The 23528-nt window shown below is 64.4% G+C and overlaps 1 protein-coding gene across 6 annotated transcripts in view; it reads left to right on the top strand.

The window, feature by feature from the left end:
* Positions 1 to 23528, top strand: part of SBF1 (SET binding factor 1) — a 72080-nt gene that overhangs the window by 30602 nt on the left and 17950 nt on the right. For 3 of the 6 annotated variants that reach the window (XM_038154482.1, XM_038154481.1, XM_038154478.1), the window contains exons 2-15: positions 3168 to 3253; positions 7664 to 7801; positions 9588 to 9722; positions 11250 to 11360; positions 13930 to 13953; positions 15033 to 15138; positions 15589 to 15721; positions 17079 to 17187; positions 17617 to 17730; positions 18880 to 18957; positions 19667 to 19780; positions 20703 to 20831; positions 22062 to 22160; positions 22806 to 23010. In XM_038154482.1, coding sequence (XP_038010410.1) covers positions 3168 to 3253; positions 7664 to 7801; positions 9588 to 9722; positions 11250 to 11360; positions 13930 to 13953; positions 15033 to 15138; positions 15589 to 15721; positions 17079 to 17187; positions 17617 to 17730; positions 18880 to 18957; positions 19667 to 19780; positions 20703 to 20831; positions 22062 to 22160; positions 22806 to 23010 — 1581 coding nt within the window. The remainder of the gene's footprint in view (positions 1 to 3167; positions 3254 to 7663; positions 7802 to 9587; positions 9723 to 11249; positions 11361 to 13929; positions 13954 to 15032; positions 15139 to 15588; positions 15722 to 17078; positions 17188 to 17616; positions 17731 to 18879; positions 18958 to 19666; positions 19781 to 20702; positions 20832 to 22061; positions 22161 to 22805; positions 23011 to 23528) is intronic. The other 3 variants (XM_038154483.1, XM_038154484.1, XM_038154480.1) reach the window with 1 other exon arrangement.

Genomic DNA, 23528 nt, shown 5'->3' with positions numbered 1-23528 from the left:
AAATCCCTGTGAAAATTCCCTTCTGCTCTCCGTGGCATCCAGCTCTTCAGGAAAAGGAGACTCAGGGCTGCCCTCCTCGCTCTCCCAGCTCCTGAAAGGTGCCTGTGCTCAGCTGGGCTGGGCTCTGGCTCCAGGCAGCACTGACACAGCCAGAGCACACAGCCTCGAGCTGGGCCAAGGCAAACTCAGGCTGGAGAGCAGGAAAAAGCTTTTCCAGAAAGGGGAGAAAGCTCTGGGATGGCTGCCCGGGGAGGTGCTGCAGCCACCATCCCTGGCTGTGCCACCAAAGCCTGCGTGTGGCACTGGGGGCCAGGGTCTGGCTGGGCTGGACTCGATGGCCTTGCAGGTCTCTCCCAGCCCAGGGATTGTGTGAATTCTGTGAGTTCTGTGAAGGGGCTGCAGGAGCTGCTGCAGGGCTGGTTCCCTGCCCGGCCCCCGTGGCTGCCCTGCCTGTGGGGCTGGGCTGGGGCTGCCGTGCTCCACCTGTGATTCCCCCGGGATCTTCCAGGGAAGGTGTGCCCCTCCTGCAGGCTCTGGGAGCACCCCAGCCCGGGGGACAGAGGCCTGGCGGGGTTGTGTGCGGGGCTCCTCTTGTCCCACCGCTCAGGGACGCGGGGAGCAGGGCGGCGCTCGTGTGTTCGTGACCCGCGGCCGGAGCAGCGCTGTTCCCGGCACCGTCCGGCCGTGTCCCGGCGTGCCAGCGCTCCCAGCCGGGGTCATCCGGTGCCGCGGCTCAGCCCCGTGTTTACCTCCGGGCTTATTTAGAATTTCCTGTATCACAACAACATCCCGTGGCCTTCCAGCGCGGGGTGCGGCCGGGCTGCCCCAGGTGTCCCCGGCCCGGCCCCGCCGCAGGAAGGATGGAGCGGCAGCTGCCTGCAGCCGAGGTTCACAGGCACACGTGCTTTCCCAGGAACCTCGAGCTTTCCCGGGAATCTCAGCTGGAGAAGGGATGGGGAGGTCCAGCTCTCCGGGCAGGAAGGGACGCGCCGATCCCGCAGCCCGATACGGAGCTGAGTGCTGGGAAGGGGGAGAGCCGGGGTCAGGCTGCCCTGAGCAGCTGAGGGAAGCGCTGCGTTCCTGAGCGGGGCTGTTGGTGACAGTCCCTAAAATCAGGGTGTACCTGCCTGCAGCTGGCTGAAGGGTGGCAGCTCCTGGCTCTGGGAAAACCCCGGGAGTCGAGGTTCCCGTTGTTCTCAGCAGCCCTGGGAATGATTTCTGTTTGTGTTGAGGAGGATGAGCTCAGACCCCCCAGCCCTGGGCTGAGCCCGGGGGGCAGCAGGGGAGGGGATCCTGTCCCTGTGCCCCCTCAGGTGACACCCCACCTGCAGAGCTGCCCTGGGGACACCTGGAGCTCATCTGGAGCTGCTGGAGAGCCCAGAGGAGGCCCCAGAGCTGCTCCAGGGCTGGAGCCCCTCAGCTCCCAGGGATCCAGGCTGGCAGAGCTGGGGCTGCTCACCTGGAGAGGAGAAGCTCCAGAGAGAGCTCCGAGCCCCTGGCAGGGCCTGCAGGGGCTCCAGGGTCGCTGCAGAGGGACTGGGGACAAGGCCTGCAGGGACAGCACCCAGGGAATGGCTGCCAGTGCCAGAGGGCAGCCATGGATGGGATCTTGGCCATGAGGAATTCCTGGCTGGGCTGGAATTGCCAGAGCAGCTGGGGCTGCCCCTGCATCCCTGCAGTGCCCCAGGCCAGGCTGGACACTGGGGCTGGAGCAGCCTGGGACACTGGCAGGTGGCCCTGCCATGGCAGGGTGGCACTGCAGGGGCTCTGGGGTCCCTGCCCACCCAGCCATGCCAGGATTCCCTGATTCCATGATTTTGTGGTCCTGTATCCTTTCCCCTTTAACTGAGGGTATTGCAGCAAAGCCCTGGCAGGGCTGGGTGTGGAGGGCACAGCTTGGAGCTGTCGGAGCTGTAATCCTGACGTGTGGATCTCGAGGGATTTTCCTGTCTGGAGCTTGAGCCAAGCCCTTGGCACCGGGAGTGGGCAGCCTTTGGCCAGGGCTGGGAGCACTCGGGGCCAGGGACGCCTCCAGGGGCCGTGGTGACAGAGCGGGGCCGTGGTGACAGAGCAGGGCCGTGGTGACAGAGCAGGGCTGTGGTGACAGAGCAGGGCTGTGGTGTCGCAGTGCGTGGCCAGGCAGGATCTGGTTGACCCCATGCCTGTGGATATTTGGTGCCCAGTTTGGCTCCAGCCTTTCCATTTTGGGCCCAGGGCTATAAAAGACTCCTTTCCCTTTCCCTTTCTCTTTCCCTCTCCCTGCTAAATCCAGCTGTGGCTGCCGGGTAGGACCCTGGGGACTCGCCCGGGCTCCCAAAATAGCCCTTCCCTGGGGCTCCTCCTGCTTTCCCAGCCCCATTCCATGGCCAGGGCCCCGCTCCTGGCATGGGTGGTCCCTGGAAATGGATAATCCCTCCCTCTGGAAGGGGCTGGAATGAGCCCCCTCTCCCCATCACGGGGCTGCCTGCCTTCGTGGCTGGGCCAGAATCCTTGGGATTTGTGATTCCCAGCTGGATCCAGGAGCGGCGCTGTCTCTGGAGAGGCGTCAGCAGTGCGGGAGCCCTTCCCAGCCTGGCAGGGCGTGTGACAGGAGCACTGGTGGCACTGTCACCTCGGGCTGGCCCAGAGCCAGCTGCTCCCGGGGTGCCTGCCTGTCCTGCTGAGCCTTTTCCAGGCTGTCCGTGGGGTACGGCAGGATCTGGGGTCGGGAGTGGTGTGGGCCGGGGGCAGGGGAGGGTTTGGAGTGCTCCCAGTGCTCCGCAAAGCCCCGGGGAGGCAGGAGCTGCCAGGAGCCCCAAGGCAAACCCCGGGAAGGGCTGTTTGGAGAGGCCAGCAGGGAGATGAGGAGCAGCGAGTGCAGCTCGGGGTGGGGGTGCTGTCCATGTTGGGATCACGGGGAAGGAAGGTCTGGCTGCAGAGGGGCCAGAGCTGCTGCTCCAGTGCCGTTCCCACCTCCAGGGAAGGCTCTGGGAGCTGTGTGCTGCGGGATTCCTTGGAAGCTCCTCTGTTCCCTGCTGGAGTGGGCAGTGCTGCTCGGCCTGGAAGGGGCTGGGGTCTCTCCTGTGCTGCCCCATCCATGGAGAGCTGGAGCACCCCGGGGTTCCAGCCGGGCATTCCCGCTGGGTGGGGGGTACCTGCTGCTGTCTGATCCCATCTTGTCTCCGCAGGGAGCGGGGATGGACAGGGCCAGATCCTGCAGCGCTTCCCGGAGAAGGACTGGGAGGACAACCCCTTCCCACAGGGCATTGAGCTGGTGAGTGGCTGGGGACCCAGGGGTGACACGGGGGGTGACACCGGGACACATCCCACGGGGTCTGACTGGGTGGCTGGCAGGGAGCAGGTCCCCCAGCCCCAGGTGCATCTCCAGTGTGGAACTTTCCAGAAACGGTGGGATCCAGCACTGGCTCCTCTCCCGGCCTCCTGCTACCCCACCTCTGCTGGGATGCTGGAATGCCTCCTGGAGGAGCCATGGACACAGCCTTAGGGTCCACAGCCCCCAGGAGCATGGCCAGGCCTTTCACAGGGTCACACACAATCACGGAATCACATAAAATCACACAGAATCACAGAATCACACAGAATCACACAGAATCACAGAATCACAGAATCACACAGAATCTCACAGAATCACACAATCACAGAATCACACAGAATCACAGAATAACACAGAATCTCACAGAACCACACAATCCCAGAATCACACACAATCACAGAATCACATAAAATCACACAGAATCACAGAATCACACACAATCACACCATCACAGTCACTTACAATCAATCACACAGAATCACAGAGAATTCACACAATCACACACAATCATATACAATCAATCACACAGAATTCACAGAATTCCCAGAATTCCCACAGTCCCTGGGTGGGGAGAGACCTGCAAGGCCATCGAGTGCAGCCCAGCCAGACCCTGGCCCCCAGTGCCACACGCAGGCTTTGGTGGCACAGCCAGGGATGGTGGCTGCAGCACCTCCCCGGGCAGCCATCCCAGAGCTTTCTCCCCTTTCTGGAAAAGCTTTTTCCTGCTCTCCAGCCTGAGTTTGCCTTGGCCCAGCTCGAGGCTGTGTGCTCTGGCTGTGTCAGTGCTGCCTGGAGCCAGAGCCCAGCCCAGCTGAGCACAGGCACCTTTCAGGAGCTGGGAGAGCGAGGAGGGCAGCCCTGAGTCTCCTTTTTCCAGGCTGAGCACTCCCAGCTCCGGTTGCCCTGCCTGAGGCTGGATCCCAGGGCCAGGCCTGGGTGTCCCCAGCCCTCCTGACACGGTCCCCGGCTCTTGGGAGTGCTTTGGGATCAGCTCAGAGCTGGGACATTCCTGGGATGTGGGGCTGTGGGGATCCTCCACATCCTCCAGCTCATCCAGGAGGGTGGGATTGTTCCCCTCATTGCTGAACTGGGGTGGGATCTCTTCCCAATCCCTGCCCTGTGCCCTGGAGCTCCGGGGGCCCTGAGGGGCAGCTGGAGGGAAAAGGCTGGGCTCAGACAGACCCGCAGGCCGAGCCCTATGGAAGCTGCTCCATTCCCCCTGGGGTTCATGGGATCATGGATTTGTTTGGGTTGGAAAATCCCTCAGAGCCCACTGAGTGCAACCAGCGGTGCCAAGGCCACCGCTGCCCATGTCCCCAAGTGCCACATGGCTTTGAAAGCCCTGCAGGGATGGGGACACCAGCACTGCCCTGGGCAGCCGTGCCAGGGATGGACATCCTTTCAGGTGGGATCTTGGGAAGGAATTCCTGCCTGGAAGGGTGGGCAGAGCCTGGCACAGGTGCCCAGAGCAGCTGGGGCTGCCCCTGCACCCCAGGCCAGGCTGGACACGGGCTGGGGGCACTTGGGACACTGGCAGGTGTCCCTGCCCATCATCACTGGGGTTGCTGGCTCCTCATCCCATTGTTACTGGGATCAGCAATGTCCAGCTCCTCTTCCCATCACATGTCCCCTGAAATTCCAGCACAATTTGGGACCTTTCTGTGCTGTTCAGTCTGAGGCAAAAACACACATTTGTTTTTAAATTTATTTTTGTATCTCTGCCCTGAGTTTTCTGGTGTCTGCAGGGGCTTGGGAACTGTCCCAAGCAGGAGCAAAGCTGCTTTTTTTTCCCAAGGGTCAAACTGTGCAGCCAAAAAATCCTTGGAATTTAAACAATTGGAGCCCTGTGCTGTTGGGAGCCAGGGGTGGCTCCAGGGCTTCCCACAAACTCTCTGAGCATCCTGGGGCAGCAGCATGTGGGGCTGCTCCGAAGGCAGCTCAGGAAGTCCACGGGAGCCCATCCTGGGGTCGGGCGGGACGCGCCGCTGCGGTCAGGGCTGATCCTCCTTGACAGCTTTTTGGGGACAGACGCGTTCCCAGGGTGTGCAGGGAGTGGGGTTTGGAGCTCCTGGCCGTGCACAGTGTCCAGCAGCAATTCCCAGCAGAAATATCTCATTTTAATGGATGCAGTTCCTCTGGGGACAGGCACGGGGAGCGGATAAATCACCCTGGGAGCCTCTCCCTGCCTGCCCAGAGCTGCTCCTGCAGAGCCCCGGGAGCTGCCTGGTGAGGGCATTCCAGGGGTCAGGGTATTCCCAGGGCAGCCAAGGTCTCTGCTGGAACAGGGGGATCCAGGTGGGAATGGAGATTCCTGTCAATCCGGGGGCTCTCTGTGCTCCAGCAGGGCTCAGGGCCATTCCCACTCTCCCTTTTGGATCCTCCCTCAGCACTGGGCTTTAGGATCTTCCATGCCATGATCCCACAGGGCTGCCGGACTCAGTGTGGGATTTTCCATGTCCTGAGGCAGCCCTGGGATGGTTTTGGCACCTGCTGGGTGTGTCCAGGCCTCCAGACCTGCTCCACCTCTGCCAGCATTCCAGGGCATCCAGCAGCTTCCAGGGCCTGCAGGGGCTCCAGGAGAGCTGCAGAGGGACTGGGGACAAGGCCTGCAGGGCCAGCACCCAGGGAATGGCTGCCAGTGCCAGAGGGCAGCCATGGATGGGATCTTGGCCATGAGGAATTCCTGGCTGGGCTGGAATTGCCAGAGCAGCTGGGGCTGCCCCTGCATCCCTGCAGTGCCCCAGGCCAGGCTGGACACTGGGGCTGGAGCAGCCTGGGACACTGGCAGGTGGCCCTGCCCTGACAGGGTGGCACTGCAGGGGCTCTGGGGTCCCTGCCCACCCAACAATTCCAGGATTCCATGATTCCATGATCCTGACCCAGCAGCTCCGTGTGCTCTGGGCTCCTTGTTCCCACAGTGCCAGGAGATCTGTGTGGGGCTGGGAGCAGTGGGGGCAATTCCCACCTCGGGACAGTGACACTGAGACAGTGACACCGTGTGCTCATCCCGGTGTTCTGCTGAGCCAAACCTTCCCCTGTGCTGCCGTGGGAGCCGGCAGGAGGCCCCGGGATGGAGAAGCCATGGGATGGAGGGGGGCTGGGATGGAGAAGCCCCGGGATGGAGAGGCCCTGGGATGGAGAGGCCCTGGGATGGAGAAGCCATGGGTGTTGCTTTCCAGGGACACAGAACGTGGAAAGCAGCTCCTGGGGTGCTTTCTCCTCCCGTCCCTCCTGCTGCCATCCCAAGGATCCGGCCAAAGCCCAGCTCCTGTCCCGTGGGCTCTTCCCGGGGAGGACAGGAGGATCCGTGGGCAGCTGGGAGCTCTCAGGTGGGATCCACCTCGGGTTCCTGAGGGAGCTGGGGCAGCACTCCTGAGCTCGCCGGGCCCTGGTGCCGTGGTTCTCCTCCCGGGGTTTGCGGAATTCCCGTGTCCTCAGCGTGCCTCCAGCCCCGGGAGGAGCCTGGCTGTCCCGCACCCAGGGAATTTTCCACGGCTCCTCAGCAGCCAATTGCAGCCCTGAGGAAATCAAGAAGATCCCCGGAGACTCGGGGAGCAGGGGGAGTCTGGAATCACCCCGGCCCTGGGAGGGGCTTTGGGAAGTGCCAGGGGCTGGTGCAGTGAGATGGCACAGCCGGCCCGTGTTTGTGCCAGGGGAGTGGTGCCACCTCCTGGAGCCACTCCAGAGCCCGTGTCCCACGTGTCCCCTTTCCTTCCGGGCCCTGTGGGGTGCTGGCATGGGGTGTCTGGCCCACAGTGGGCTGGGGGGGCAGTGCAGGATTTGGGGTCTGTGTGCCATGGGGGTTTGGGGGTGTGCAGAGTTTGGGGTCTGTGTGCCATGGGGTCAGTGCATTGTTTGGGGTCTGTGTGGCATGGGGGTCTGGGGGCAGTGCAGAGCTGGGGATCTCTGTGCCATGGGGTCAGTGCATTGTTTGGGGTCTGTGTGCCATGGGGGTCTGGGGGTGTGCAGTGCAGAGTTTGGGGTCTGTGTGCCATGGGGGTCTGGGGGTGTGCAGTGCAGAGTTTGGGGTGTCTGTGTCCTGGGGGAGCTTCCCCAGGAGCTGGGGGCTGCTGCCTGGCCGGGCTGTCCCATCAGGACCCCTCCCAGTCCGGGCTCTCCAGGTGGCTCCTGCCGTCCCTTCGGACAGGAGGGGCTATTGCTGGCCCTGCTTTCCCCCAGGGGGATTTGGGAATTCCCGGAGCCGGTGGGGTTGGGAGTTCCAGGAGCCCGGCCGGCCGCTCTCCCAGCTCCCGGCCCGTGGAGCTGCCCTTCCCCACGGGCTCCGTGGGCGATGTGGGCCGGGGTCGGGGCAGGGCTGGCAGCCCCTGAGCCTGCTCCGGCCTCCCGCAGTTCTGCCAGCCCAGCGGGTGGCAGCTCTTCCCCGAGAGGAACCCCCCCACCTTCTTCGTGGCCGTGCTCACCGACATCAACTCGGAGCGGCACTACTGCGCCTGCTTCACCTTCTGGGAGGCCGTGGAGAGCCCGCAGGTACCGGCCGCGCGGGGACACACGTGGGACACACGGGGACACACGGGGACACGCGCGGGGACACACGGGGACACACGCGGGGACACACACGGGATACACGCAGGACACACGCGGGGACACACACGGTGACAGAGGGACAGGGGGACACACACGGGGACACACACGGGACACACATGGGGACACACACGGGGACACACACGGGGACACACGTGGGGACTCACACAGGGACACACACAGGACACACACGGGGACACACACAGGACACACGCGGGGACACACACGGGACACGCGGGGACACACGCGGGGACACATGCGGGGACACACATGGGGACAGAGGGACACACACAGGGACACACACGGGACACACATGGGGACACACATGGGGACACACACGGGGACAGAGGGACACAAACGGGGACACACACGGGGACACACATGGGGACAGAGGGACTCACACGGGGACACACACGGGGACACACGGGGACACACACACGGGGACACACACGGGACACACATGGGGACACACACGGGGACACACACAGGGACAGAGGGACTCACACGGGGACACACACGGGACACACACGGGACACACACGGGGACACACGCGGGGACACACACGGGGACTCACACGGGACACACGCGGGGACACACACGGGGACACACGTGGGGACTCACACAGGGACACACACAGGACACACATGGGGACACACACGGGGACACACACGGGACACACGCGGGGACTCACACGGCGACACACACGGGGACACATGCAGGGACACACATGGGGACACACACACGGGGACAAACACGGGGACACACATGGGGACAGGGGGACACGGGGACATGGACAGGGGGACACGGGGACAGGGGGACACACAGGCACGGGGACATGGGGGATACAGGGACAGGAGGACTCAGGGACACGGGGATACGGGGACAGGGAATACAGGGACGGGGACACTGGGACACAGAGACACAGGGACACACATGGGGACCCAGGGACATGAGGACACACAGGGACATGGGGACAGAGGGACACGAGACACGGGGACACAGGGATATGGGGACACGGGACATGGGGACACAGGGATATGGGGATGGGGGACACGGGACATGGGGACACAGGGACATGGGGACGGGGGACACGGGGACACAGGGACACGGGGGTATGGGGACACAGGGACACAAGGATATGGAGACACAGTGACATGGGGACACAGGGACACAGGGGTATGGGGATACAGGGACACAAGGATATGGAGACACAGGGACATGGGGACGGGGGACACAGGGACACAAGGATATGGAGACACAGGGACATGGGGATGGGGGACAGGGACATGGGGACTCGGTGACACAGGCACATGGGGATACAGGGACAGGGGTACTCGGGGACACAGGCACACGGAGACATGGGGACATGGGGAGCGGGACTGGCGGCACTGACGGGAAGCACCCTTTGGCACTGGCCTGGGTTCCTGCCTTCCCTGTGCCGCGGGAATCGTTCCAGGGGTGGATGGGAAGGGTGGCCAGCAGCACTGACAGGAAGCACCCGGCTGCCTTTGGCTCTGCCCGGGGGTTCCTGCCTTCCCTGTGCCGCGGGAGTCCGTGGCTGGGTGGGAAGGCTGGTCAGCAGTGCTGCTGGAAAAGCACCCGGCTGCTTTTGCCTCTGCCCGGGGGTTCCTGCCTTCCCTGTGCCACAGCAATCCGGACCCTGGCACTGGGAGCTCGGGACAGGGAAGAGCATCCCTTAACCCCCAGCCCGGGCTGCTTTGTGTCTCGCCAGCCCCAGAGCCATGCCAGGAACGGTGAGGGTGAGGAGGAGGAGGAGGAGGCCTCGTCCCTCGTGCAGCCTGCCCAGCTGTTCGCTCCCAAGAGCCTGGTGCTGGTGTCGCGGCTGGACCACGCCGAGGTGTTCCGGGTGAGTCGGGAGCAGGGATGCTGCTCAGGGGAGGGGGCGGCTGGGCTTCCTGCCTGTGGGAGTGGGCACACTCTGGCACAGCCCCGGGGAGCCCGGCTCCATCCTGCCCTTGGCACCCCGGGGCTGCAGCTGCCACTGCTGATTCCCGATGGCTGCGGGACACGGAGCAGCTGCCGGCCCCGCTCTGGGAACCCGTGAGGAACAGCCCGTTCCTGGAGCACTGGCTGTGCCAGCTCTGCTGGCTCCTGAGCTGCTGCATTGTGTGCCCAGGGAGGCCTTGGGAGGGCTGGGTACGGATTGTATCCGTGGGGATGGGCTGGGAGCGTCCAGCCTGGAGAGGAGAAGGATCCAGGGAGAGCTCCGAGCCCCTGGCAGGGCCTGCAGGGGCTCCAGGAGAGCTGCAGAGGGACTGGGGACAAGGCCTGCAGGGCCAGCACCCAGGGAATGGCTGCCAGTGCCAGAGGGCAGCCATGGATGGGATCTTGGCCATGAGGAATTCCTGGCTGGGCTGGAATTGCCAGAGCAGCTGGGGCTGCCCCTGCATCCCTGCAGTGCCCCAGGCCAGGCTGGACACTGGGGCTGGAGCAGCCTGGGACACTGGCAGGTGGCCCTGCCTTGTGTGGAGTGGGAATTCTCTGAAATACAGGATCTGTTTTTCTAAGCTTGGGACAGCAGAGTGGGGTCCTGCCAGGCACAAGCTGGGGCACCTCCAGGGCACAGGGTCCCCTCACTTGTTCCCGCAGCCAGAGGTGTCCTGCCAGCTGCTCTCCTGGGACAGAAACAGTTCCCAGCTCCTCATTCCAGTGCCCAGGAATCTGAGCTTTATCTTCCCTCGTTATTCCAGCGGGCAGGGCTTTATCCTGCTCTTCCCTCATTATTCCATTGTGCCAGAGTCTGCCTGGCCCTGCTCTCCAAATCCCAGTATTTGTGTTTTCCCTTTTCCTCGATGGTTGGACAACAGCACCCCGAGGGTGCCTGGGACACAAATTCCTCAAATCCCTCGTTCCCAGCTTGTCCTGGGGGCTGCCCTGTGCTGGTGCCCCCAGATTCCCTCTGAGCTGGAACTGTGTTGCTTCCCAGTTGCGTCCCAGTTTTTGTGGGAAGGGACCCACGGTGACCACCCAGGGCTGACCGGGCTCCAGGTGTGCTGTCACGGGCATCGCACAAATTGTGGCCATCTCATCAGCCCTCGCTGGGGAAGGATCTCCTGCCATGCCTTCCTTGGGGTTTGCGTGGGACTGGGGTGCTGGGAGGCCGGGGCAGCCCAGCTGCCTGGTCAGCTCTCTCCTGGAGCTTTGGAAAGCCCCTCAGTGCTGCTCCCATGGAGCTCTGGCCTTGGGGACTCGTCTCCTGCTCTGGTGGGGTCGGTGCAGGGATGGGGACGTGCTCCTGGCCGGAATATCCCATCCCTGTGGACGAGGAACACCTGGAGCTGGCATTGCCAGGGTGTGTTTGTGGCCGGGGACAAGCCCTGGGGGTGTCCCCAGCTGCCCGCCCTGCTCATCCCTGCTCTGCTCCCCTCTCCAGAACAGCCTGGGGCTGATCTACACCATCTACGTGGACGGGCTGAGCGTGTCCCTGGAGAACGTCATCGGGAACCTGCTGACCTGCACCATCCCCATCACGGGGGGAGCTCAGGTGGGTGTCCTGCTGCCCCCTCCCTGTCCTCGCTCTGTCCCCTCAGGGCCCAGCCCCAGTCCTGCTCCCCATGCTGGAGTGGGCCCCGAGGGCAGGGCCTGGCTCCGTGCCCTGCTGCCTTCCCAAGCGCTCCGAGCACAAATCCACTCAGATCCTCGACTGGCCAAGGAGCTCCTGCTCAGCTTCTGTCCTGGCTCCTGCTGCCCGGGGAGGGAGCGCCAGGGGCTTGACGTGGGTGCAGCTCAGTCCAAGCAAGCATTCCCTGGTCCGTGGGCACTCCTGGGCTCTGGCTCTGGGCTCAGCCCTGTGGGATCCCCCTGTGGAGAGCTGCTCCAGAGCCATCTGTGAGAGCAGGGCTGGGACAGCTGCAGGGACACGGGCCAGCAGGGCCAGGACAGCAGCCTGCAGCTCTCCTCAGGGCACTGGCCTGGTGCTGTGCCCGTGGCTGTGCCCGTGGCTGTGCCAGGTCCTGTGTCTGTGTCTATGCCAGGTCCTGTTCCCATAGCTGTTCCAGGTCCTGTGCCAGGTCCTGTGTCCGTGTCTGTGCCAGGTCCTGTGCCCATGGCCATGCCAAGCTCTGTGCCAGGTCCTGTGCCCATGTCTGTGCCAGGTCCTGTGCCCACGGCCATGCCAAGCTCTGTGCCAGGTCCTGTGTTGTGTCTGCACCGTGTCCTGTGTCTGTGCTGGGGGCCTGAGGAGCAGCAGCTTCTCCTGCAGCTGAGGCCGCTGCTGTCCCCTCAGAGCCATGTGTCTCTGCAGCCTGCCCTGCTCCGGGCCAGCTGGGCTCAGCACATGGAGCTGGGAGGCTCCTTGAGGGTGGCAGAGAGGGAAAGCCCAGCTGGACCCCCTGGCAGGAGGCTGGGGACAGCAGCGTTGTGCCCTGGAGCTCTCGTGCCCTGCTGGCCCCTGCGATGTCCCTGTGGATGTGTGCTTGTGTCCCCATGTGCCTTCCCTCGGCTGAGCTCCCCTTCCCCCAGCACAGAGGGCCAGGAATGATCCCACAGCCAGGCTGATCAGTGGAGGAGCCTTGGCCCGGCTGGGACAGCACCATGGGACACTGGGACAGCACCATGGGGCACTGGGACAGCACCATGGACACTGGGACAGCAGCACAGGGTACTGGGATAGCACCATGGGGCACTGGGACAGCGCTGCAGGGCACTGGGACAGCACCATGGGGCACTGGGACAGCAGCACAGGGCACTGGGACAGCACTGCAGGGTACTGGGACAGCACCATGGACACTGGGACAGCAGCACAGGCCCCAGTGCCTCCACAGGGATGTCCCCATGTCCCCGCGGTGCCCTCACCCCGAGGGGGGCTCTCTCTGATCCCATATCACAGCGGGGTTTGGGGCAGGCTCCCTCTGGCACCCAGAGCCGTGCGGTCCCGGGAGAAGCCGGTGGGGCTTTGTTGGAGGGGGGTGGAGCCAGGCCTGTCCCAGCGCTCCAGAGCGAGGTGCTGCCCATGCCCGGGCTGTGCCGGGTACCCGGGTTTGCCGTCCCTGCCCGTGGGATCTGCCCTGATCCGGCTGCTCCCGGTGCGACCAGGAGCAGGACGGCTTGTGTGCCACCATGGCTCGCTGAGCTTGGCACAGATCCGTGCCCCCAGCTGGGGCAGGATGGCTCTGCGCCGTGGGAACCGGGACTGTGTGGCAGGGGGGACAGTTTGGTGGTGGCGCTTCCCTTCCCGTGGTTTTCCTGCTCTCCTGCCGTGTCCAGCGCTGCTTCCCGGTGCCGTAGGCACTGCTTTCACTCTGTGTCTGTGGGCTCCTCTCCTGTCCCTTGTCCCTGCTGGTGTCCCTGTGTCTGTGGCCTCCTCTCCTGTCACTTGTCCCTGCTGGTGTCCCTGTGTCTGTGGGCTCCTGTCCCTTGTCCCTGCTGGTGTCCCTGTGTCTGTGGGCTCCTGTCCCTTGTCCCTGCTGGTGTCCTTGTCTGTGTCTGTGGGCTCCTCTCCTGTCCCCTTGTCCCTGCTGCTGTCCCTTTGTCTGTGTCTGTGGGCTCCTCTCCTGTCCCTTGTCCCTGCTGGTGTCCCTGTGTCTATGGGCTCCTCTCCTGTCCCTTGTCCCTGCTGGTGTCCCTGTGTCTGTGGGCTCCTCTCCTGTCCCTTGTCCCTGCTGGTGTCCCTGTGTCTGTGGGCTCCTCTCCTGTCCCCTTGTCCCTGCTGGTGTCCCTGTGTCTGTGGGCTCCTCTCCTGTCCCCTTGTCCCTGCTGGTGTCCCTGTGTCTGTGGGCTCCTCTCCTGTCCCTTGTCCCTGCTGGTGTCCCTGTCTGTGTCTGTGGGCTCCTCTCCTGTCCCCTTGTCCCTGCTGCTGTCCCTGTCTCTGTCTGTGGGCTCCTCTCCTGTCCCCTTGTCCCTGCTGGTGTCCCTGTGTCTGTGGGCTCCTCTCCTGTCCCCTTGTCCCTGCTGGTGTCCCTGTGTCTGTGGGCTCCTCTCCTGTCCCTTGTCCCTGCTGGTGTCCCTGTGTCTGTGGGCTCCTCTCCTGTCCCTTGTCCCTGCTGGTGGCCGTGTCCCCGCTGTGCCTGTCTGTGTGTCCTAACTGACTGTGCTCTCTGTCTGTCCCACCTCAGCCTGACGCGGAGGACGAAGCCGTGGTACGAACTCCTTTTCTTTCCCATCTTCTTTTCCCCACCTTTCCTCTCCCGGCTCTGGGTCTGTCCCCTCGTTAGCAGCCTCTCCGTTAATTGCTGTGAGCCAGCCCCAGGTGCCCGTGGTCTCAGGGCACCCTCGGGTGTGTATGTCCCCGTGTGTCCCACCCGAGGGCAGCCGGGGTGTCCCTGGGCTCTGGGACGGGGCTGAATTCCAGGCTCACCTCTCGGGGGCCCTGCTGGGGTTGTGAGAGCCCAGCTCAGGGCTCTGGCTCTGCTCAGGAGGTGGCTGCAGTGGGAACGCTGCTCCCACAGGAGCATTTTCCCTGGAGAGGAGTGGAAAGAGGAGCAGAGGGGCCTGGAGACAGCCTGGGGATGTTTGAATGTCCCTGGGAACGAGCTCAGGGCTGGGAATATTCAGTGGTACCAGGGAAGAAGCTGATCCTGTGCCCGGGGTGTCCATCCCTTCCCCCAGGATACTCTCAGGATGTTCTCAGGATACTCTCAGGATATTCCTTCCACTGGAGAGGCCACGGAGCTGGGGCTGCTCCTGGGCACAGCCAGGCTGGGACAGGGGAGCTGCTCCCTTGGCTCCAAGGGCCTGGGAGAGGTTCAAATTCCCCTCAAATTCTGGGGAGCCATTGCATCCTGGGGGGGCCCTCTTATCCTGGAGAGCTTTTGGATCCTGGGGGGCCCTCGCGTCCTCGAGATCCCTCAGATCCTGGGGAGCCCTCAAGTCCTGGGGAGCCCTCGTGTCCCCGAGAGCTATTGTGTCCCATGTGCACGTGGCTCTCGGGGCCGTTGGGACATTGCTGGCACTGGCTGGGGATGTCACCGGAGGTGCCCTCCTTCCCCTCAGCCCAGGGTCCCCGTCAAGCAGCCAGTGGGTGCTGTGGCAGCATCTTCTTCTCTCTTCCCCTTTTCCTCTTTCCCTTTCTCTTTCCCTTTCCCTCTTCCCGCAGCAGATGGGGGTTGTGCTGGGGCACGGTGGCCCTGGCCCTGTGCCCGGGGGTGTCTGGCTGCCCCTGCCCCGGCCCTGTCCCTCTCTGGGTGGCCCTGGTGACCAGGTGTGTGTTGCCTTGCAGAGGACGATCTCTCTGGGAGCGGGGGACAGGCAGGTGATCCAGACCCCCATCAATGACTCGCTGCCTGTCAGCAGCTGCAGCGTGGCCCTGCTCTTCCGCCAGCTCGGTGAGACGTGTCCCCACCCTGTCCCCGTGGCACCCGGGGTCCCTGCGGGTCACCTCCCTGCAGGTCACCTCCCGCATGTGGCTCCGAGCTCTGTCCCGGCTGAGCCTCTCCCGCCCTGCTGTGCCATCCCTTTTCCAGGAGGGTGGGACTGGGGCTGGGGTCTGGAGGAGCATCCCGGGGCTGCCACTGGCCTTGTGCCCCCCAGGGAAAGCCACCCCGTGCCCCCCCAGGGAAGGCCACCAGCCCCCAGGAGGGAAGGAGCATCTCCGGGAAGGGGGGAGCACACCTGGTAGTGACCAGAGCCACTGGGGTTCCTGGGGGATGCTGAGCTCCTCTCCTGGCAGGATGCAGGCATGGGGAGTGGGCTGCAGCCCGGGCGGGGTCAGGGGTCTCTGAGGGGTGTCAGAGGGACCCCCCCCGATTCCTGAGCCCCTGCTGCGCCCCGCCCAGGCATCACCAACGTGCTGTTCCTGTTCTGCGCGGCGCTGACCGAGCACAAGATCCTGTTCCTCTCCAGCAGCTACCAGAGGCTGACGGATGCCTGCCGGGCCCTCCTGGCTCTCATGTTCCCCCTCAAGTACAGGTGAGGGTCCCCCAGCCTCCAGCTGTGCCCCTGTCCCACCCCCGGGGCCTGCCGGGGGCTGGGGAACAGCTGGGGAATGTTCTGTCCTTCCTGCTGAGCAGGGACAGCACCCAGGGAAGGGCTGAGCTGTGCCAGGGGAGGGACAGCATGGACACCAGCAAAGGCTCTTTCCTGAGGGAGCTGGCACTGCCCAGGCTCCCCAGGGAACGGGCACGGCCCCAGAGCTCCAGGAGCGTTTGGACAGCGCTCCAGGGATGCCCGGGCTGGGCTTGCTGGGGTGTCTGTGCAGGGCCAGGAGCTGGATCTGGGGTCCCTGTGGGCCCTGTGAGCAGGAGGGAGGTGTTCCCAGCAGCGTCTGTGCTGCTGCTGGCCAAGCCCCCGTGGTGACTCCTGTGGGATGGCTGGAGCCCCGCTCACCCCGGGAGCTGGGAATGTCCCACGGGGAGTGGGAACACAGCCCTGGCAGCACTGGGGCTCCTGGCAGCTCTGCCAGGGCCGGGCTGGGACAGACGGGCTGAGGTTCCTGGCCAGCTCCTGTCTCCAGGCCTGGCCTCCCCAGGCTGCAGAGAGGCTGTTAGTGTCCCAGAGGAACCTTCCTTTTCATAGAACTGTGAATCCCTGAGCTTGGAAAAGCCCTCCACAGTCACTGAATCCAAGGTGTTCCCGATCCTCTCCTTGTCCCCAGCCCAGAGCCCCGAGTGCTACCTCCAGGAATTCCTTGGACACCTCCAGGGATGGGCACCCCAAACTTCCCTGGGCAGCCCCTACCAAGTCCTGACCACCCTTTCCATGGGGAATTTTTCCTGAAATTCTTCTTTTGGAGTTAATAGCTCTGCTGGAAACCCTTTCTTTGGTCAGACTTTGATTATAACCCCAAGACCAGACAGGGATCATATCATGGAATCATGAAATCCCAGGGTACTTTGGATTGGAAGGGACCCCAGAGCCCCTGCAGTGCCACCCTGCCATGGCAGGGCCACCTGCCAGTGTCCCAGGCTGCTCCAGCCCCAGTGTCCAGCCTGGCCTGGGGCACTGCCAGGGATGCAGGGGCAGCCCCAGCTGCTCTGGCAATTCCAGCCCAGCCAGGAATTCCTCATGGCCAAGATCCCATCCATGGCTGCTCTCTGGCACTGGCAGCCATTCCCTGGCTCCTGTCCCTGCAGGACATTCACAGCCTTTGGGGGCCGTGTGTGGCCGTGGTGCCCGGGGGCTGGGGGTGCCAGGGGCACTCTGGACACACTCCAGAGCCGGGATCGTGTCTGGCTGTGCCGGGACGGGGCTGGGCTGTGGGGCAGGGCTGGCATGGCTGCAGTGGGGCTGTGTTTGGGGCTGCTTTTGAGGCTGTTTCTGGTTGCAGTTTCACCTACGTGCCCATCCTGCCCGCCCAGCTCCTGGAGGTGCTGAGCACCCCCACCCCCTTCATCATCGGCGTCCACTCCATCTTCCAGTCGGAGACCCAGGAGCTGGTGAGAGCCCACCTTCCCTGGTGTGGTGCCAGGGGGCTGGGGACGGGCAGTGCAGGTGTCCCAGCTCGGGTGACAGCTGTGTGGGTGCCCAGGGCCACAGGCTCCGTGTGCTCAGCCCGGGATGCATCCAGGTGTCCCACACGAGCCAGAGGGATGGCTGGGTCACCTGGGAATGGCCAGGGCTCGTGGGAGTGGCTGGGTCCCTCTCCTGCCAGGTGTCCCCCTGTCCCCCCGTGAGGGATCCCAATGTGTCCTTGGATTTGGGGACGGGGTGGGACACAGGGACTGCTGAGCACTCCGGGAAGGTGGGGAGGAGCCAGAGCCCGCTCCCAGCCCTTTCCTGAGCCAGCTCAGCTGGATAGCTCCCCATCACCTGTGGGATGTGGGATTGGGAAGCGGGGCTGTGTCCCACTGCCGTCCCCCTCCCAGCTGGACGTGGTGATCGCGGACCTGGACGGCGGCACCGTGAACGTCCCGGAGTGCGTGCACATCTCCCTGCTCCCCGAGCCCCTGCTCCAGCAGACACGGGAAGCCCTGTCCATGGTGAGCGCCGTGGCACCCCTGGGGTGCCAGCACCATCCCCTGGGAATGACACACGTGGCCAGGGAGCTGGGAGTGGAGCCGGGGCTCCTCTGTGGGCAGGATTCCTGCCTTGGGATCCTGTCCATGCCTTGGGATCCTGTGCATACCATGGGGTCTTGTCCATGCCTTGGGGTCCTGCCCACGCCTTGGGGTCCTGCCCACGCCTTTGGGGTCCTGTCCATGCCCTGGGATCCTGTCCATGCCTTTGGGGTCCTGTCTATGGCTTTGGGGTCCTGTCCATGCCTTGGGATCCTGTGCATACCTTGGAATCCTGCCCACGCCTTTGGGGTCCTGCCCACACCTTTGGGGTCCTGCCCATGCCTTTGAGGTCCTGTCCACACCTTGGCATCCTGTCCATACCTTGGGGTCCTGTCCTTGCCTTTGGGGTCCTGCCCACACCTTGGGATCCTGTCCATACCTTGGGGTCCTGTCCTTGCCTTTGGGGTCCAGCCCATGCCTTGGGGTCCTGTCTATGGCTTTGGGGTCCTGTCTATGCCTTTGGGTTCCTGTCCATGCCTTGGGGTCCTGTTCATACCTTGGGGTCCTGCCCATGCCTTTGGGATCCTGTCACGGGGACCATTCCTGATCCAATGGCCTCTGGCCAGCACCCTGGGAGTGACACACATTTCCGTGGCAGCTGGGAGTGGAGCAGCAGGGGTTCCTCTGGGATTGCTGCCCTGGGGTGCTGCTGCCCCTGTCACGGTGGCTGTTCCCAGCCCAGTGCCCTCTGATGTCCTGCAGTGCCTGGGGGCTTCCTTTGCCAGAGGTTTCTGGGAATGTGGTGCTGGCTCCTGGCCCGGGGCAGGAAGCAGCTGTGGCCTGGCTGCTCCTGTGTTCCCGAGGCGCTGCTGGAGCAGCTCCTGCTCCTCCTGGGGGCAGCAGGGGGTGAAGGTCTCCCTGGAAGGGCAGGAGGGTCTCTCCCTTCCCTGGGATCCCAGTGCCAGCCGTGCTTCCCAAGGCAGGGTCAGGCCCGACAGGGCGTTCCTGGTCCCCCATGGTTTGTCTCCAAGCCCCTCAGACCTTTTCCAAGGGGGCTGGGTGGTCTCTGGGGAAATCTCCTTGGCTTCTCCAGCCAGGATGGGGCCTGAGCTGAGTGTCCTCCCTGGGCAGGTCCTGGACCCGGAGCTGGAGGTGGCCGACCTCGCCTTCCCCCCTTCCACCATTTCCGCCTCTTCCCTCAAGATGCAGGTGAGTGGTGGGAGGGAGAGGGTCCCTGGGTGAGGGGCTGTTCCCCAGGGACACCCCGGGCAGGAGAGAGAGGGTCCCTGGGTGAGGGGCTGTCCCCAGGGACACCCCGGGCAGGAGAGAGAGGGTCCCTGGGTGAGGGGCTGTCCCCAGGGACACCCCAGGCAGGAGAGAGAGGGTCTTTGGGTGAGGGGCTGTTCCCCAGGGACACCTTGGAGCAGAAGAGAGAGGGACCCTCAGCAGGGGCTGCTCCCCAGGGACACTCCAGGCAGGAAGAGAGGGATCCTCAGCAGGGGCTGTTCCCCAGAGACACCCCAGCTCAGGAGGAGAGGGTCCCTGGGTGAGGGGCTGTCCCCAGGGCCATCCTGGCTGTCACACACCATTCCAGCCCTGTGTCCCTCCGAGGCCACTGCTCCGAGCCGTGGCTGGATCCTGCAGTGCCGTGGGCTCTGGACTGACAGCCAGGCTGGAGCAGACGGGGAATGTTTGGGCTTGCAGCATTCCCAGAGCTTGGAGAGCTCCCTCTCCTACCTGTGCAGCTCCGGGGGGCAGAGCAGTGAATCCCGTGCCCCTTTTCCCTGGAATCTCAGCCGCATTCCCTGCCCTCACCCCGGGGTTGCTCCCCCGCGTGCTGGGGGGAAATCCCTGCCCCAGGAGCTGCCCTGTCCACACGCTGTGCCCCTCCAGCCCGGGCTGTGCTTCCCTGTTCCAGGACAAGGAGATCCGGGCCGTGTTCCTGCGCCTGTTTGCTCAGCTGCTGCAGGGCTACCGCTGGTGCCTGCACATCATCCGCATCCACCCTGAGCCCGTCATCCGCTTCCACAAGGTGAGGGCCTCGTCGGGGCCGGGCTGGGACAGCTGAGGGCAGGAAACAGTCCTGGCTCTCCAGGCAGCGACCTCCCCAACGTCCCTGCCAGCCCACCTGCATCCCGTGTTTGTCCTTGAGCGTGCTGAGGTCTCCCGGGGCAGGCGCGCTTCCCTGCCCGGGTGCTCCTGCAGAGCTCAGCGAGGAGGGAGTCCAGGCCTGCAGCTGGATGTTTGGGGAGATCTTGGCACTGCTGAGGGACCACCTGCAGTCCTTTGGCCCTGAGTCCCTCTGGCCTTGTGTTCCCATGCCTCTCTGTCCCTGTGTCCCTGAGTCCTTCTGGCCTTGTGTTCCTGTGCCTCTCTGTCCCTGTGTCCCTGAGTCCTTCTGGCTTTGTGTTCCTGTGCCTCTCTGTCCCTGTGTCCCTGAGTCCCTCTGGCCTTGTGTCCCTGAGTCCTTCTGGCCTTGTGTTCCTGTGCCTCTCTGTCCCTGTGTCCCTGAGTCCCTCTGGCCTTGTAGCCCTATGTCTCTGTGTCCCTGCATCCCTGTGCCCCTATGTCCCAGAGTTCCTCTGGCTTCGTGTCCCCATGTCCCTGTATCTCTCTGTCCCTGTATTCCTGTGCCCCTGTGTCCCAGAGTCCCTCTGGCCCCGTGCCCCTGTGTCCCTGTGTCCCTCTGCCCCTATAACCCTGTGTCCCTGTGTCCCTCTGCCCCTATACCCTGTGTCCCTGTGTCCCGCCTCTGCATGCCAAGGTGACACCGGAGTCCTTCCCTTGCCCCTTGTCGTGCTGCCATGGGCCAGAGGCTCAGGTTTCCATGCCAGCCCTGTCCCTGCACCCAGGTGGCACTGTGCAGGAGGTGGCACCGTCCCAGCGCCACCCAGGTGCCCATGCACGGCTTGGTGGCACCCGCAGTGCTGATGGCGCTGCCGTTCCCTTGGCAGGCGGCGTTCCTGGGCCAGCGGGGGCTCACGGAGGACGATTTCCTCACCAAGGTGCTGGAGGGGATGGCCTTCGCCGGCTTTGTCACCGAGCGCGGCGCTCCCTACCGCCCCATCGACCTCTTCGACGAGGTGGGGCTGGGGCGGCTTCCCTCCGCATCCCGGGGTCTGCAGGGCTGAGCAGGGTCTGTGGGGCTGAGAGGGATCTGTGGGGCTGAGAGGGATCTGTGGAGTCTGAGTGGGATCTGCAGGGGCTGAGTGGGATCTGCAGGGGCTGAGTGGGATCTGCCATGGCCTGAGTGGGATCTGCTGGGCTGAGCGGGATCTGCCATGGGCTGAGCGGGATCTGTGGGGCTGAGTGGGATCTGCAGGGCTGAGCAGGGTCTGCGGGGCTGAGCGGGGTCTGTGGGGCTGAGTGGGATCTGTGGAGTCTGAGTGGGATCTGCAGGGGCTGAGTGGGATCTGCAGGGATGAGTGGGATCTGCAGGGATGAGTGGGATCTGCAGGGGCTGAGTGGGATCTGCAGGGGCTGAGTGGGATCTGCGGGGCTGAGTGGGATCTGCAGGGATGAGTGGGATCTGCAGGGATGAGTGGGATCTGCCATGGCCTGAGTGGGATCTGGGGGGCTGAGAGGGGTCTGCGGGGCTGAGTGGGGTCTGTGGGGCTGAGTGGGATCTGCTGGGCTGAGCGGGATCTGCCATGGGCTGAGTGGGATCTGCCATGGGCTGAGTGGGATCTGCGGGGCTGAGTGGGATCTGCGGGGCTGAGCGGGATCTGTGGGGCCTGAGTGGGATCTGCTGGGCTGAGTGGGATCTGCGGGGCTGAGTGGGATCTGCCATGGCCTGAGTGGGATCTGCAGGGCTGAGTGGGATCTGCAGGGCTGAGTGGGATCTGCCATGGCCTGAGTGGGATCTGCAAGGCTGAGTGGGATCTGCAGGGCTGAGCGGGATCTGCCATGGCCTGAGCGGGATGTGCGGGGCTGAGTGGGATCTGCAGGGCTGAGTGGGATCTGCCATGGCCTGAGTGGGATCTGCAAGGCTGAGTGGGATCTGCAGGGCTGAGTGGGATCTGCCATGGGCTGAGCGGGATCTGCCATGGCCTGAGCGGGATGTGCGGGGCTGAGTGGGATCTGCAGGGCTGAGTGGGATCTGCCATGGCCTGAGTGGGATCTGCAAGGCTGAGTGGGATCTGCAGGGCTGAGTGGGATCTGCCATGGGCTGAGCGGGATCTGCCATGGCCTGAGTGGGATCTGTGGGCCTGAGTGGGATCTGCAGGGCTGAGCGGGATCTGCGTGGCCCTGCTCCCAGGGCTTTGGGAGAGGCCCTGGAGCTGCTCCTGTCACCCCTGTCCTGTCCTCCCCAGCTCGTGGCCTACGAGGTGAAGCGCATGAAGGCGGAGGAGGGGAACAAGCAGAAAATCCTGAGGCACATCAAGGAGCTGGCAGAGAAACTCTACAAAAATGTGAGTCCTGGAGCCCCCGGGCAGGGTGGGAGTGTGCTGGGGGACATGGGGCAGGGAGAGCCTGGGTGCAGTCCCGCTCACTCTGTCTTCCCTCCGTAAGCTCCTGGTGACAGATCCTGTCCCTCCTTGTGCTGTCACGTGTGGTGATGCACATCCTCACGTGCCCAGAGGTTCTGGGAGTGGGATTCCCTGGTTTTATAGGATCCCTGAGGTTGGAAAAGCCCTCCCAGCCCATCCAGCCCCAGCTGTGCCCAGTGCCCACCTTATCCCCAGCCCAGAGCCCCGAGTGCCACCTCTGGGAATTCCTTGGACACTGCTGGGGATGGGGACTGGGCAGCTCCTTCCAAGGCCTGACCCCCCTTTCCAGGAGGAAATTCCTGCTGATGTCCACCCTGAACCTCCCCCGGAGGTTTCCAGCAGCACCTGAAGGCAGCAGTGCCCCCCGGGAGCCTCGACTGGCTGGGATGGAGCTCCTGCCAGCACTGGGCTCATGGCTGTGCCACAGCTGTGCATCCCTGGGGGCTGGGGAGCAGATCCTGGGGCGTGCAGATCCCAGCTGGGAGCGGAGCAGGGGGTTGGCTGGGGGCTCCTGCGCGGGAGGGGACGCGCGGTGACCTCGGGGCTGAGCAGGAGCCGTCCCCGCAGGAGAACCCGTACCCCGCGGTGACCATGCACAAGGTGCAGAGGCCCACGGAGGGCTGTCACCTGCGCCTGCACCAGAAGCCCTTCCCACACCTGGACGAGGGCACCGTGCAGTGGATCATCGACCAGGCCACGGCCAAGCTGCAGACGGCCCCGCCCGCCGTCAAGGCTGAGAAGAAGTGCATGGTGCCCTCGGGACCCCCCATCGGTGCGTGGGGCACGGGGAACCCTGTCCTGGGGGGCTGTGGGAGGGCGTGGGGCCCTCGGGACCCCCATCGGTGCGTGGGGCATGGGGAACACTGTCCTGGGGGGCTGTGGGAGGGCATGGTGCCCTTGGGACCCCCCATCGGTGTGTGGGGCACGGGGGACCCTGTCCTGGGGGGCTGTGGGAGGGCATGGGGCCCTCGGGACCCCCCATCAGTGTGTGGGGCACGGGGAACACTGTCCTGGGGGGCTGTGGGGAGGGCATGGAGCCCTCGGGACCCCCACTGGTGTGTGTGGGGCATGGGGGGGGCTGCTGGATACCATGGGGCCCTCGGGACCCCCATTGGTACGTGGGGCACGGGGAACCCTGTCCTGGGGGGCTGTGGGAGGACATTGTGCCCTCGGGACCCCCATCGGTGTGTGGGGCACAGGGGACCCTGTCCTGGGGGGCTGCTGGACGCCATGGTGCCCTTGGGACCCCCATTGATGTGTGGCACACAGGGGACCCTGTCCTGGGGGGCT

The sequence above is a fragment of the Motacilla alba genome, chromosome 1A (assembly GCF_015832195.1).
Source record: "Motacilla alba alba isolate MOTALB_02 chromosome 1A, Motacilla_alba_V1.0_pri, whole genome shotgun sequence".
Lineage (NCBI taxonomy): Eukaryota > Metazoa > Chordata > Aves > Passeriformes > Motacillidae > Motacilla > Motacilla alba.
The sequence above is the reverse complement of the archived record's forward strand: the minus strand, read 5'-3'. Positions and strand labels throughout refer to the sequence as shown.